At 34.2% G+C, this 15,202-nt stretch overlaps 1 protein-coding gene across 2 annotated transcripts in view; it reads right to left on the reverse strand.

The window, feature by feature from the left end:
* The window catches only part of LOC106082842 (steroid receptor seven-up, isoforms B/C), an 81,033-nt gene that overhangs the window by 43,675 nt on the left and 22,156 nt on the right, over positions 1-15,202 (reverse strand). For both annotated transcript variants that reach the window (XM_013245571.2, XM_013245572.2), the window contains exon 2: positions 11,399-11,548. In XM_013245571.2, the coding sequence (XP_013101025.1) occupies positions 11,399-11,548 (150 nt within the window). The remainder of the gene's footprint in view (positions 1-11,398; positions 11,549-15,202) is intronic.

The raw sequence follows: 15,202 nt of genomic DNA on the forward strand, positions 1-15,202 counted from the left end.
AGCGCTTTCAAAATCTTAACCGATCTGCGCCAAATCAAAGAAGGATGTCGAAGGGCCTAACACAACTCACTTTCCCGAATTTCAGCAAAATCGGACAATAAATGCGCCTTTTATGGGCCCAAAACCTGAAATCGGAAGATCGGTCTATATGGCAGCTATATCCAAATCTGAACCGATCTGATCCAAATTGAAGAAGGATGTCAAAGGGCCTAACACAACTCACTTTCCCAAATTTCAGCGAAATCGGACAGTAAATGCGCCTTTTATGGGTCCAAGACTTTAAATCGAGAGATCGGTCTATATGGCAGCTATATCCAAATCTGAACCGATCGGGGCCAAATTGAAGGAGTATATCGAATGGGCTAAAACAACTCACTGTCCCAAATTTCAGCAAAATCGGATAATAAGTGTGGCTTTTATGGGCCTAAGACCCTAAATCAGCGGATCAGACTATATGGGGGCTATATCAGGTTCTTGACCGATTTGAAATGTACTTGGCACAGATTTTGGAAGTCATAACAGAACACTATGTGCAAAATTTCAGATAAATCGAACAAAAATTGTGGCTTGCATGGCCTCAAGAAGTCAAATCGGAAGATCGGTTTATATGGGAGCTATATCAGGTTCTTAACCGATTTGGACTGTACTTGGCACAGTTGTTGGCGAGACGTAACAGAACACTATGTGTAAAATTTCATCAAAATCGGACAAAAATTGAGGCTTCCAGGGGCTCAAGAAATTAAATCGGTGTATATGGGAGCTATATCCAAATCTGAACCGATATGGCCCATTTACTATCCCCATCGACCTACAATCAGTATAAAGTATCGGTGCAAAATTTCAAACGGCTACCTCTACGCATTCGACCAAATTGCAAATTTTGCCCATGAACATTCCACTAAGGAACAGTGGCAAACTTCTCACATATCAATGAGTGCAGTCCGATTCAAGCTTAAGCTCAATAAGAAGGGGCCTCATTTTTATAGCCGAGTCCGAAAGGCGTGCTGCAGTGCGACACCTCTTTGGAGAGAAGTTTTACATGGCATAGTAACTCACAAATTTTGCCAGCATTAAGAGGAGAAAAACATCGCTTAAAATTTTTTCGAATGGTCTCGCCAGGATTCAAATCCAGGCATTCAGCGTCATGCTAACCTCTGCGCTACGGTGGCCTCCCTACGCATTCGACCGCTATCGTGATTTCGACAGACGGGTGGACGGACGGATGGGCGTACGGAGGGGCGTACGGAGGGGCGTACGGAGGGGCGGACCAAAATTTCGAGACGATCAAGTATATATATACTTTATGGGGTCCCAGATCAATATTTCGAAGTGTTACAAACAGAATGACTGGATTAGTATACCCCCATTCTATAGTGGTGGGTATAAAAATAAAATAATATATGACAAAATCATAAAAATTTTGTTTTTTTTTTTAAATTAAAAAATATTGGGTTGCCCAAATAGTAATTGCGGATTTTTCATATAGTCGGCGTTGACAAATTTTTTCACAGCTTGTGACTCTGTAATTGCATTCTTTCTTCTGTCAGTTATCAGCTGTTACTTTTAGCTTGCTTTAGAAAAAAAGTGTAAAAAAAGTATATTTGATTAAAGTTCATTCTAAGTTTTATTAAAAATGCATTTACTTTCTTTTAAAAAAATCCGCAATTACTTTTTGGGCAATCCTACAAATTGCCTAAGAAATTTCTATGATTTAGTTTTTTGTTTTTAAATTTAAAAAAGACTACATATAAATATTAATATTTTTCTCATTTTTTTAACATTTTTTTTTTTTGGAATATGGTTTGCTTTGAAACTTCCTACCATACAGCTGGCCTTACAAAATTCATTAGAAATCTTGCAAGAAATGCTTCAAAATGCTTCTTGTTTAGGGTGTGTATATCTGTTTTTTTTTTTTGCCAACAAGTTTTGCTAGTTCTTCTCCTTCAAAGAATTGTCATCAAATCCCTCTAATTGTAATGACCTCATATAAGGTGGTGGTGATCTTGTTTTCACACACACATACACACACACACATAGGGCGAAGATACCACATAAAAATGAAAACAAAAATTTGACCATTTTTAGGCAAAAAAAAAAAAGTCACAGACCTTTTTCACATTTGGACAAGCAAATGTATAACAAAACAACTTATTTTTGGTTGCTCAAAAATAAGACAAGACTTATTTCCATTTATTCCTCAAGAATTTTGGAAAATTTTCTCACGTTTGTTGGGTTGAAATGGTATGGATGATGACCTCCAAAGACAAAACAGGATTTCTTTTTTGTTTGTGATAGACCAGTGGACATTAGAAACAAGTTCAAGTATTTTGAATGACCAAAAACGACAAAAAAAAGCAAAAAATGCTAAAGGTGATGATCTTTACAGTGGGCAATTAAAAGAGGGTTAAATTTCCTTAAAAAAAAAGAAAACTTGAAAAAAACTGGAATATGTTAATGTAGTTTTTTCAAGTTCTCTGGAAAACAAGTGCTTTCTGTTATTGAAATGAAGAACAAAAATCTGTAGCTGAAAACCAGTGACAAAAGCAAGCTTAACGTTAACATTAATGTTATTTGTAAAACAATTACTTGGCTATTTTCAAATGCAACTAAACAAACGGGGCTAAACAATTATTAACTTTAGACGTTTTTTTTCAACCCAGAGAGACAGAGACAGAGAGAGAGAGAGAGAGGGAGCCAGCAAAACCTGTCAATTGTAGTGCAAATATGTGATTAAAATCAACTTTACTACTCAACGGTTACAGCAACTGGTATTTGAATTAGTAAAAAATTGACATTATTAGTCTGACGGCAGGTCTTTTTCAGCATGAATGACCCAATGAGTTAGTAAGTGAGAGAGTGATTTAGTGTCTGTGTGAGGAAATCTTAGCAATTCTAAATTATCTTTAAATCAATGCTTTGTTAATTATTATACGTTATACGTTGCATGGTGTGGTGTTTCTTTTACAAAATTTTTCTATATGTTTGATTTTTTCCTTTGGCTTGTAATGATTGTGCTGATAGTCTGGCTGCCTGCTGGCTGTCAAAGTCAACAAGTTGGTTAGAATTGCTACTGCAAAGTGCATTGTTGCAAAATTCATATTTAATTATGGCATTATTTAATCAATTAATAGGCATTATTAGTGATTTCTATGAGGAATAATAAAAGCTTATTGGGGTAAAAGCGTGCTAAGTTCGGCCGGGCCGAATCTTGGGAACCACCACCAGCTTCTAGGAACCGAACAAGGATGGTCCGGTTTACATGGGAGCTATATCACGTTATAGACTGATGTGAACCGTATTCGGTACAGTTGTGGGAAGTCGTAACAGAGCACCGCATGGAAAATTTCAGCCAAATCGGACAAAAATTGTGGCTTCCAGGGGCTCAAGAGGTAAAATCGGGAGATCGGTTTATATGGGAGCTATATCGGGTTATACACCGATTCGGATGGTATTTGGCAAAGTTATTGGAAGTCTTGACAGAACTCTATATGCAAAATTTCAGCCAAATTGGACAAAAATTGCGGCTTCCAGGGGCTCAAGAAGTCAAATCGGGAGATCGGTTTATATGGGAGCTATATCAGGTTATAGACCGATTCGGATCGTACTGGGCACAGTTGTTGGAAGTCTTGACAGAACACTATATGTAAAATTTCAGCCAAATTGGACAAAAATTGCGGCTTCCAGGGGCTCAAGAAGTCAAATCGGGAGATCGGTTTATATGGGAGCTATATCGGGTTATGGACCGATTTGGACCGTACTCGGCTCAGTTGTTGAAAGTAATAACAGAACACTATATGCAAAATTTCAGCAAAATCGTATGAAAATTGCGGCTTCCAAGGGCTCAAGAAGTCAAATCGCGAGATCGGTTTATATGGGAGCTATATCAGGTTACAAACCGATTTGGACCGTAGTCGGCTCAGTTGTTGCAAGTCATAACAGAATACTATATGCAAAATTTCAGCCAAAATAGACAAAAAATTCGGCTTCCAGGGGCTCAAGAAGTCAAATCGGGAGATCGGATTATATGGGAGCTATATCGGATTATTGACCGATTTGGAACGTACACGGCTCATCGGACAAAAATTGTGGCTTCCAGGGGCTCAAGAAGTCAAATCGGGAGATCGGTTTATATGGGAGCTATATCGGGTTATACACCGATTCGGATGGTATTTGACACAGTTGTTGGAAGTCTTGACAGAACTCTATATGCAAAATTTCAGCCAAATTGGACAAAAATTGCGGCTTCCAGGGGCTCAAGAAGTCAAATCGGGAGATCGGTTTATATGGGAGCTATATCAGGTTATAGACCGATTCGGATCGTACTGGGCACAGTTGTTGGAAGTCTTGACAGAACACTATATGTAAAATTTCAGCCAAATTGGACAAAAATTGCGGCTTCCAGGGGCTCAAGAAGTCAAATCGGGAGATCGGTTTATATGGGAGCTATATCGGGTTATGGACCGATTTGGACCGTACTCGGCTCAGTTGTTGAAAGTAATAACAGAACACTATATGCAAAATTTCAGCAAAATCGTATGAAAATTGCGGCTTCCAAGGGCTCAAGAAGTCAAATCGCGAGATCGGTTTATATGGGAGCTATATCAGGTTACAAACCGATTTGGACCGTAGTCGGCTCAGTTGTTGCAAGTCATAACAGAATACTATATGCAAAATTTCAGCCAAAATAGACAAAAAATTCGGCTTCCAGGGGCTCAAGAAGTCAAATCGGGAGATCGGATTATATGGGAGCTATATCGGATTATTGACCGATTTGGAACGTACACGGCTCAGTTGTTGTAAGTCATAACAGAAGACGACCTGCAAAATTTCAGCCAAATCGGACAAAAAATGCGGCTTCCAAGGGCTCAAGAAGTAAAATCGGGAGATCGGTTTATATGGGAGCTATATCAGGTTATACACCGATACGGACCGTACTTTACATAGTGGTTGCAAGTCATAACAGAACACTACTTGCAAAATTTCAGCCAAATTGGACAAAAATTGCGGCAAACGGCAAAAATTGGGTTTATATGGGAGCTATATCAGATTATAGACCTATTTGGACCGTACTTCACATAGTTGTTACATAGTTGTATACACCGATTCACATCGTACTTAATAAAGTTGTAGCAAGTCATAACAGAATACATGCAAAAATTCAGCCAAATTGAACAAAAATTGCGCCTTGTAAGGGCTGAAGAAGTCAAATCGGGAGATCGGTTTATATGGGAGCTATATCAGGTTACAAACCGATTTGGACCGTACTTGGCACAGTTGTTGGAAGTAATAACAGAACACTTTATGCAAAATTTCAGGCAAATCGGACAAAAATTTCGGCTTGTAAGGACTCAAGAAGTCAAATCGGGAGATCGGTTTATATGGGAGCTATATCTAAATCTGAACCGATATGGCCCATTGGCAATCCCCATTGACCTACATAAATATTAAGTATCTGTGCAAAATTTCAAGCGGCTAGCTTTACGCGTACGCCCACTATCGTGATTTCGACAGACGGACTGACGGACGGACGGACATGGCTAGATCGATTCAGAAAATCAAAAATATATATACTTAATGGGGTCTTAGCCGAATATTTCGAGGTGTTACAAACGGAATGACTAGATTAGTATATCCCCATCCTATGGTGGTGGGTTTAAAAAAAAAGAACAAAATTACTTAAGAATATACCAATTTAGCAAAGACAAGAACCATTTTCTTAGATGTTAATATAAGATATTAAGATTCTTGTTCTAAGTGATCAAGTTTGGCAAATTTTGCAAAGAATCTGTAACACACAAAGCGTTACAGCAATAACGTCCGGAGCAATGTCTGCCGGTTCGTCTGTCTGTCGAAAAAACCATAACTTTTAACTGAATTGGGCCATCCACCACAGATTTTGTGTACATATTTCTCAGCGATGTAGTTCATATTGAGTTGTAAATGGACAAAATCGATCCTTGGTTAGAGGTAGAATGAACTCAGCCAAAGTTTTTGCGTATTTGCTTGTTTCATACAAATTTTTTCTCCAAGTGTTTTAACCTTGTTTCCTTGCCCAACACACCTACATAGTTTGTATTATATTTTAATTCTTTAATTTTTTTCTCTCCTTTACCTCAAATAAATTCATATACATTTTTATCATTTAACAAAATCTCTGAGCTCTATGCCCACAAAACAAAACAAAAAATCCTTCACACCGTTTCTCATGAAATATTTAACGTCTGTTTGGGCTTTGGTAAAGACAAAACCTAAAACATTGTTTTGCCTTAGGGCTCTCTATTTGCAACTCATAAATGTATTAACAATTCTAAAAAAAATTGCAAAAAAAATCTTTCCTGTTACTTTTACAGCTTCAATTGTTGGGCTGAATTGAATGTTTGTTTATATTTGGCAAAGTTTTGAAGGCCTTACACTCTACACTCTAGCTAAAATCCTACAAAAATCAGTGTGTGTGCGTGTGGCCCATAAAAACACACCTGGTTTAGGAATTTTGTAACGTCTTTTTATTCTCTTCCTTATCTTTGTCGTCTTCCTTCAAAGCACAATGGTTTGATTGAAATACCAAGGAAACAAAAAGAAACCGAAAAAAAATGAAATATGAAAAACAAACTAATGGTCAGTTGCAGAGTTTTGTAGATCTTCTTCATCGGGCATTCAAAAATGACCCTCATTATATAGAGCAATTAAAATAAATTTCCCTGTCTTTAGGGTTGAAAGCTTGTTTGGTTGGTTTTTTTTCGAAAGATTGTGTAGTTATACCTCTTCCTCCCCTTTTCTTTGCCCAGCATGTAATGGTCAAGCACCACAATCATTGTCTGCTCTGCACTGTCTCGCTTGTAGGTTTTGGTAGTTTTAACTATTTTAGGGTGTATTTTCTTTGGGAATTAGTTATGAACCGGTTTAGGAAGTGCTCTATTAGTAGTGACCAGTTCTAAGACTACCACTGACCACTGACCGAGTCCTGGGAAAGAAGATTTTTGTCTTTATGGTTTGTCCAAGGTGTTGTATCTTTTAGGTATTAGTTGAGTAGAGGAGGATTAGGCACTTTTTTAAGGACTCAAGCATGGTGTTTTGGTTTCTGTTGAACCTTTGATGCTGTCTTGATGTTTGTGGTCATATTTGTAATATTTTGATTTTTAGCGTATTGTGGTTTTCTATTCGCACCATTAGAGCAAACACAACAAAAGAGATTGTATCTTTAGCTGCCATCAACCATAAGCCTTCAACCTTTTTAAGGGTTAATATAAATTTTAATTTAACCCTTTGAGTACAGCATCATGTGCTTAAGTATTGGGAAGGCATCATTATGGAAAGCCTTAGCATACTTGAGCAAATAACTTTACAAAACACGTGCTTAAGTTGAAAATTATCGAAAAATAAAAGAAATGAAACAATGGAATTTAGCTTCATAAATTGATTTCCTTTTTTCATGAAACGGAAAAGGCTAAACACTTGATTTAATTTGCCATTTACACTTCAAGTGGCCATCGAAAACACTTAGGCACGTGATTTCACACTAGGCCAAAATCATGGGTATTAAATAAAAAGCAAAAGGGGAAGAAAAAAGGTTTTTATAAAAAAAAAAAATAATTTTATGTAATTTAAATTCATTTTAATGTTTTAACTAAATAATATTTTAATTGAATTAATTTTATTTAATATTTAAAATTAAATATATATTTTATTTTATTGTATTTTATTTTATTTTATTTTATTTTATTTTATTTTATTTTATTTTATTTTATTTTATTTTATTTTATTTTATTTTATTTTATTTTATTTTATTTTATTTTATTTTATTTTATTTTATTTTATTTATTTTAATTTTAATTTATTTTGTTTTATTTTATTTTATTTTATTTTATTTTAATTTATTTTATTTTATTTTATTTTATTTTGTTTTATTTTATTTTATTTTATTTTATTTTATTTTATTTTATTTTATTTTATTTTATTTTATTTTATTTTATTTTATTTTATTTTATTTTCTTTTATTTTATTTTATTTTTATTTTATTTTATTTTATTTTATTTTGTTTTGTTTTGTTTTGTTTTATTTTATTTTATTATATTTTTATTTTATTTTATTTTATTTTATTTTATTTTATTTTATTTTATTTTATTTTATTTTATTTTATTTTATTTTATTTTATTTTATTTTATTTTATTTTATTTTATTTTATTTTATTTTATTTTATTTTATTTTATTTTATTTTATTTTATTTTATTTTATTTTATTTTGTTTTAATTTATTTTATTTAACTTTATTTTATTTTATTTAATTTTATTTAATTTAATTTAATTTTATTTTATTTTATTTTATTTTATTTTATTTTATTTTATTTTATTTTATTTTATTTTATTTTATTTTATTTTATTTTATTTTATTTTATTTTATTTTATTTTATTTTATTTTATTTTATTTTATTTTAATTTATTTTATTGTATTTTGTTTTATTTTATTTTATTTAAATCTCATAAATTTTATGGTCTCTTGCCTCTCTCAACACTGTCCTCAAAGTTTGTTCACACATTGTTTATTCTTCCGAAGGTTGTGGTCCCGACTAAATAGCTTTCTCTCTCACACACACACACACTTTAAATAAATTGTTTCCTCATAAATCTAACTAAATCGATTATTTTCCCTACTAAGCTTCCTTTTAAAATTAAAATGTGCAAAAAAACATACATACTCGCATATGCACCAAATAGACACTTTTCTTAGGGTTTCAATCAAGTGTTGACTACTTAATTACCTCACATAATTCAATTGACTTGTTTTCTTTGCCTTACTACATACACTTTGAGGATCGTATGAGTGGCGCACTAGTTATTTAGTACTTAGCTAGTTATTTATTTGCTATTCGCTAGTAGTAGCATGGGAGCATGTTGGTCGAAAAGTGAACAAGTTTTGCTAATGTTTTGCATTTAGTTCTGTGGGGTCGTCAAAGGTGGCTTTTTAACTAACACCATTTCATGTTAAATTGATGCCTGGCTATTTTTTTTAAGTGATATTTTTTCTGTTTATTTTGTTGTTGTGTTTTTTTTTCTTCTGTTGTTGCCAGTTTGACGAGCTCTCCTATAATTTATGTATGTTGCGTACATACGCGTTGATATGAATATGAGACAGTAAAAAAACTCATACAGTGGCATATTTTGTACATGCCATTTAATAATTATTAATGATTAAAAGTTATAGAATGTGGCAATCATTTGCTCGTTTTTTTTCCCATTCCAATCCACTTAGCTTTGCTGTTGTTATTATATTTTTTGTAGTTGTTATTGTCATTTAACATTGTTTTTTGTTTTGTTCATTTCAAAACTAGCCATAAATTGAAATTAAAGTATAATAAAATGGCAGACAACTTGATATTATGAGTAATAGAATATTAAGAAAATAATTACAAAATTTGGAGGAAGAAAAATAAATTTAAGACTGCTAAGAAGAAATTTTGGTAAAAAAAAATATTTTTTTAATGGATAAAACTTTAAAATAACCGGAATTGACCGCTAAAGGCAAGTAGAGCAACCTTATTTTGGCCAAACTTATATTTTTTCACATTATTTTGACGACATGTCAGCTCACAATAATATTTCAAAATATTTTGGGGACATTTCATCCAATATTGAGAACTTGATCTCACAGTTTGGGGACAATCATCAAAAATGACCGGAATTAACCTTTAAAGGGGAATAAAACAAATAGTTTTGGCCAAATTAAAACTGGTTCACACTATTTGGAGGATATGTCAGCTTATTTGAAGATCTTAACTCACAAAAACTTTTAAAAATATTTCGGGGACATGTTGGCATATTTGAGGACTTGATCTGATAGGACAAATAAAGCAATTTTTTGGGCAAACTTTAACTATTTCACTCTTTTTTGAGGACATGTCAGCTTATTTAAAGACCTTAACTCACAAAAATATTTCAAAATATTTCGGGGACATGCCAGCGTATTTGAGGACGTGATATCACAGTTTGGGGACAATTAGCAAAAATTACGGAAATAAATCTTTAACAGCAAACAAAGCAATTTGTTGGCCAAATCAAAACTATTTCAAACTATTTTAAGCACATATCAGCTCATTTCAGGACCTTAACCCACAAAAATATTTCAAAATATTTTGGGGACATGTCAGCATATTTGAGGACTCGATCTCACAGTTTGGGGACAATCAGCAAAAATTACCTGAATTAACCTGTAATGGCGGTTAAACTAAATTTTTCGGCTAAACGCAAACTGTTTCACACCATTTTGAGGACATGTCAGTTTTTTTGAAGACTTTAACCCACATAAAAATATTTTGGGGACATGTAAACATATTTGAGGTTTTGATCTCACAATTTGTGAACAATCAGCAAAATTTTGCCGGTATTAACAATTAAGAGCGAATAAAGAAAATTTTATTAGCCAACTAAAATTATTTCAAAATATTTTGGGGACCTGTCCGCCTGTTTGAAGTCTCATAGTTTTTGGTCTTTGCAAGAAAGTGACGAACCAAGTTAAATTTCCTTACGTAGATGTTTCTAAAAGTCAAAGGAAATGATTTGTTGCTATGGTAAGTCACATTTTGAGGACATTAGTGTAACATTATAAATCCTTAAAACATTCTGCAAATTTCCTCTCTTAAACAAGGCATATAGGTATGTGAAAGAGTTTAAGATCATTTAGTTCATACATGATCTTCATTCAAAATAAAACAAAATTGCTCTATGAAATTTGGCAACCTTGCCCAATTGCTGTGAAATCATGTGCTTTTATGGCGTATTTATCCACAAAAATCAACCCTTGGCTCTAGTCTTTATGGTAAATTTAGCAAAATACCTTTTTAGCATAATCGGCTTAACACAAAATGAAACACAGAAGAATTTCGTATGCGCTCAATAAAAAAAATAGAGGAACAAATAAAAACAGACATTTTTTTTAAATCACCCAAAATCTAAAAAAAAAGTCTACACCACTTGTCATTCGATTGTTTAGTTATTTGCTAGACCTTTCAGTCACAAAGTACCAAATATATGCCAATTATGTGACATTTTGGCTACAAAGCTCGTGCTACTTCCGTTTTATTTTTAAATATAAAACAACAACAACAACACGAAAAGAGAATGAAATAAAAATCAAATCTAAAAAAAGCAAAAAAACACCAGCACACAATTTGATCACCAACATTAGATCATGAGTAAAGTGAAAGAGCGATGGCAGTGGGCCATTACAATTAGACAAACGGCCAGCCTTTACAATTTGACTTTTAATTGACCCTAAAACTTACTAGACACTCGAGAGAGACAAAGAGAGAGAATTGTGGCAATTTTTTATGGCATACAAAAACTAGAAACTACAAGCATATGGACAGACAGAATGTAATTGAAAAGAAAAAAAAATTGAAACTTACCTTCACGTCTCATACCCATCTTGAGGCACTTTCTGAGGCGGCAATATTGGCATTGATTTCGATGATGCTGATCGATGGGACAATTTCTGCTCCCCCGACACGAATAGGTTAAATTGCGGCGAACTGAACGTTTGAAAAATGATTTGCAACCTGAAAAGTAAAAATGAAATAAAAAGAAAAAAATTTTAATTCTGTAAAACAAAATTTTCGCAATTATGCTAGATATCTGAAAAACCTAAGCCTTAACAGTTTATTTTTGCTTTAAAAGTAACTCTACTCTGACAAAAGTGCCATCAAACATCATTGGCAACAAATTCCCGACAATGTAAGCAAGCTTGTTAGCAGCTTAAACATTAACCTCATCCTTTGTACTTAACTTAAAAATCATGGCAAAAACACTGAATCTGGGTTCCAAATACTCCAAGCTCTTAAACATGCATTTTGACCCGTATTTTGTGCTAGCGTGTGTGTATGAACTCGTCTTTTTTTTTTGAGGAGGGCTGCCTACTGTTCCTTATATTAATGCTTGCCAACCAGCCAAGACATACTTGCAGCCATGTGAACTTTGAGACTGCTAAGAGATCACACACAAAAAAAAAACAAAATTCCCCTTACGCTTCCAAAATCATTGTCTACTCCTGGAAGGAAGTATGTACACGCGGTTATAGACCACAAAGACTGTCCTGTCTTGCCTGGCCTGTCTAGGCCACTGCCACACTAGCATGTCTTGCAGTTTTTGAGTGTTTCACTATCTTGACTGCTGTTCAAGTTAGCACAGAGTGTCTTCCTGGTTTTGAATTTACTTTGTCTACCATGGTTCTGGGCCTCATGGCTGCTGCTACAACTTTCTGGCCATCATGTCAATGGCCATGTTACACGTTTCATGGCTTAACGCCTCCCATAAAATTACCTTTAATGGGTTTCAATTAATGTACAGAGAGAGAGCGATTTTTTTCTAGTCCAAAGTTTGTTTTCATCGTTTCGTTCATCGCCGTCGTTGAGATATTGAAAAGTAGGCGCTTAATACGGTTACCCCCCCAAAAAAAAGGGCCCACAATGTTGGCTAACCAGCTAGTTGGTGGGGCAGGGATAGCCCAACAAACAACACGAATTTTGCTGAAAACCAAAAGGAAACATTGTGTTTTTTCGTGGCAGCCAGCATCAGCAAAGACAACAACAACAAAAACAAAATTCGCAAACGTCTCAAAAAGAAAAATGTTTAAGTGTGTTTAATTTTATGTCGCCACGTATCTAAACATGTGTATCATGAAACTTCAATGTTTTGTCATTTAAGCTCTTTTATGGATGGATTTTAAGTCAGGCACGGATTTGTTAAAACGAGCAAAAAAAAGGGAAGAAGTAGTAAACTAGACACAAAAGATTTGCTAGCAACTACCAGAAGTTAATTGAGAATGGGAAAAATCAAATTCAGGGACAACAAGGGACACGATTTTTCCACCATATACTCAAGAGTAAAGAATTAACTGAAGGCTTACATTTTAAATAGAGAAAATGTGGAGCTAGTTTAAAAAAAATTGTTTTAATTTAAGAAAAGAAACAAATTTTTTGAAAAAAAGTCGATCTTGGGGACATGTCTACTTTGAGTACAAAAAAACATATTTTGGGGACATGTCAAAAATTTTTTTGGGGACATGTCAAAAATATTTTGGGGACATATCAAAAAATTTACATGTCCCCGTAAATGGAAAATTTTTACTCGTAGCTTCTATTAAAGAACAGTGAAAAGAATTTCCCTCTATCAATGACGGCTGTTCGATCCTGAGGGGGTAAACCAAAGATTGACGAGTACAGAATTGACTGAAGCTTAAAATTTAAACAAAGAACATGGGGATCTAATTTATTAGGAAAGTTGTCATGAGTTGAAAGAAAAAAATTTTTTTTGAAAAAATTATCTTTTTGGGGACATGTCAACGAATTTAAGGACATGTTAAAAATATTTGAGTTCCTGTCAAAAATATTTGTGGTAATGGAAGTGGCGTCTCATTCCTTGTATCCGTTATGACAGGTCACTGTCTAATCGGAAAACATGCTGACAGACTGAAGGTTGCAAGTAACGACTTTTGCAGAAGCTGTGAAGACTTCGAGGAAGAATATACGACAGAACATTTGCTGTGTGTGTGTCCGGCTCTGGCAGTCTGAAGGAGTTCTACTTTAGGTTCTCATTTCTTTGAGAACCTGTCTGATTTAGCATTTTCCTTGTAGAAGGCATTTTCCTTCTTCTGTTCCTGTGGTATCACCATGGACGAAAACGTCGAAGTGAGTCTGATGGCAGACTGCCACTTAAACCTGACCTGAACTAACCTTCAATATAAATTGTTATAGGGCTTATAAGGTTTCCTATTTGCCATATCTACCTATTTTGATCTATTGCATGCTGAGTTTGACGACATTGCTTCAGACTTTGGGGACATTACCTTTGGTTATATTTCTCAAGGTTAGTTCCCTAGGTTAGGGTCTTTAATTTGTAGTTAAGGGACTTAACCTAATATTTTGCTTTTACTAGTAGGATCTGGTATTTGTCATATCTACCTATATTGGTCTCTAATATGCTTAATTTGGGGACATTACCATTGGTTATATTGCTTCAAGGTTTTGTTCCCTAGTTTATAGACTTAACCTTATAGTTTGGGGACTTTACCTAGTAGTTAATGGACTTTGTCTTATATGTTGTATTTACTCGTAGGGGCTCCTTTAGGCTTATCTCCGTATGTTGGTAACTAGAATGCTAACTTTGAGGACATTCGCTTTTGTTGCATTGCTTCAAGGTTTATTCCCTAGGTTAGGGACTTTACCTTAGAGTTTGGGGACTTTACCTTATAGTTAAGGGACTTTATCTTATTTTTTGTTTTTACTTGTAGGGTCCCCTATTTGTCGTATTTTTCTATGTTGGACACTGACAGGCTTACTTTGAGGACATTGCTTCAAACTTTGGGGACATTACTTTTAGTTCCCTAGTTTAGGGACTTTACCTTATAGTTTGGGGACTTTATCTCATATTTTGGGGACATTGTCCTTAACTTTAGCACAATAGCTTTGGGGTCTTTTTTATTTGGTGTTTTATTTCAACTTTCACAATTTTAATACATTTTCAATATAACTACTCAATTTTTTTCGAAATAAAAATTTTCCCACCAAAGCCATGGCAAAAGAAAATCAAAAGAATCGATGCCAAAAATGAGTCAGACATAAACAACAACAAAACCAATTGCAGCCACGCCACCCCACCTTAACCAGTTTTCATTTTGACCATATGTACAGATTGTTTTCTTCCCAATTTTTTTTTGTGTTTTGTGACTTCAAAACAAAAGCTTAGAGAGTTTTTTTTTTTGTTTTTTTGGCAACAATGAAATTCATATAAAATATATAAAACAACAATTGCTAAACAATAACGTTAAACTAAATTTTCTCCATCTGAGGCCTGTTTGGGGGCTGTGAGATGCCCAAATGTTATAATAACAATGGTAAGCATGCGCACAAGCAAGCCAGCCAGCCAGCCAAAGGACAGACATGGCAACGGCAGGACGGACGGACGAATTTTGATACATCTGTATGTTACGTCCATATGGCTGTCTGTCCACCATACACACGTCTGTGCTTTAATATGAAATGTCTTAAAAGTATGCTAGGCTGGCTTTGTGTTTTAAAACTTCACTCTACCTACCTTTGGGCTTTTGGCCATACATAGTGCGGGTGTTATGGCCAAGAGTTTTGAGATGGCATACATAGTTGTAAATTCCTTCAAATATTGAAGAGTCTTGGAAACAGGAAAAACAAACCCAAACA

Source organism: Stomoxys calcitrans, chromosome 2 (genome assembly GCF_963082655.1).
Source record: "Stomoxys calcitrans chromosome 2, idStoCalc2.1, whole genome shotgun sequence".
In the NCBI taxonomy this organism is placed as follows: domain Eukaryota; kingdom Metazoa; phylum Arthropoda; class Insecta; order Diptera; family Muscidae; genus Stomoxys; species Stomoxys calcitrans.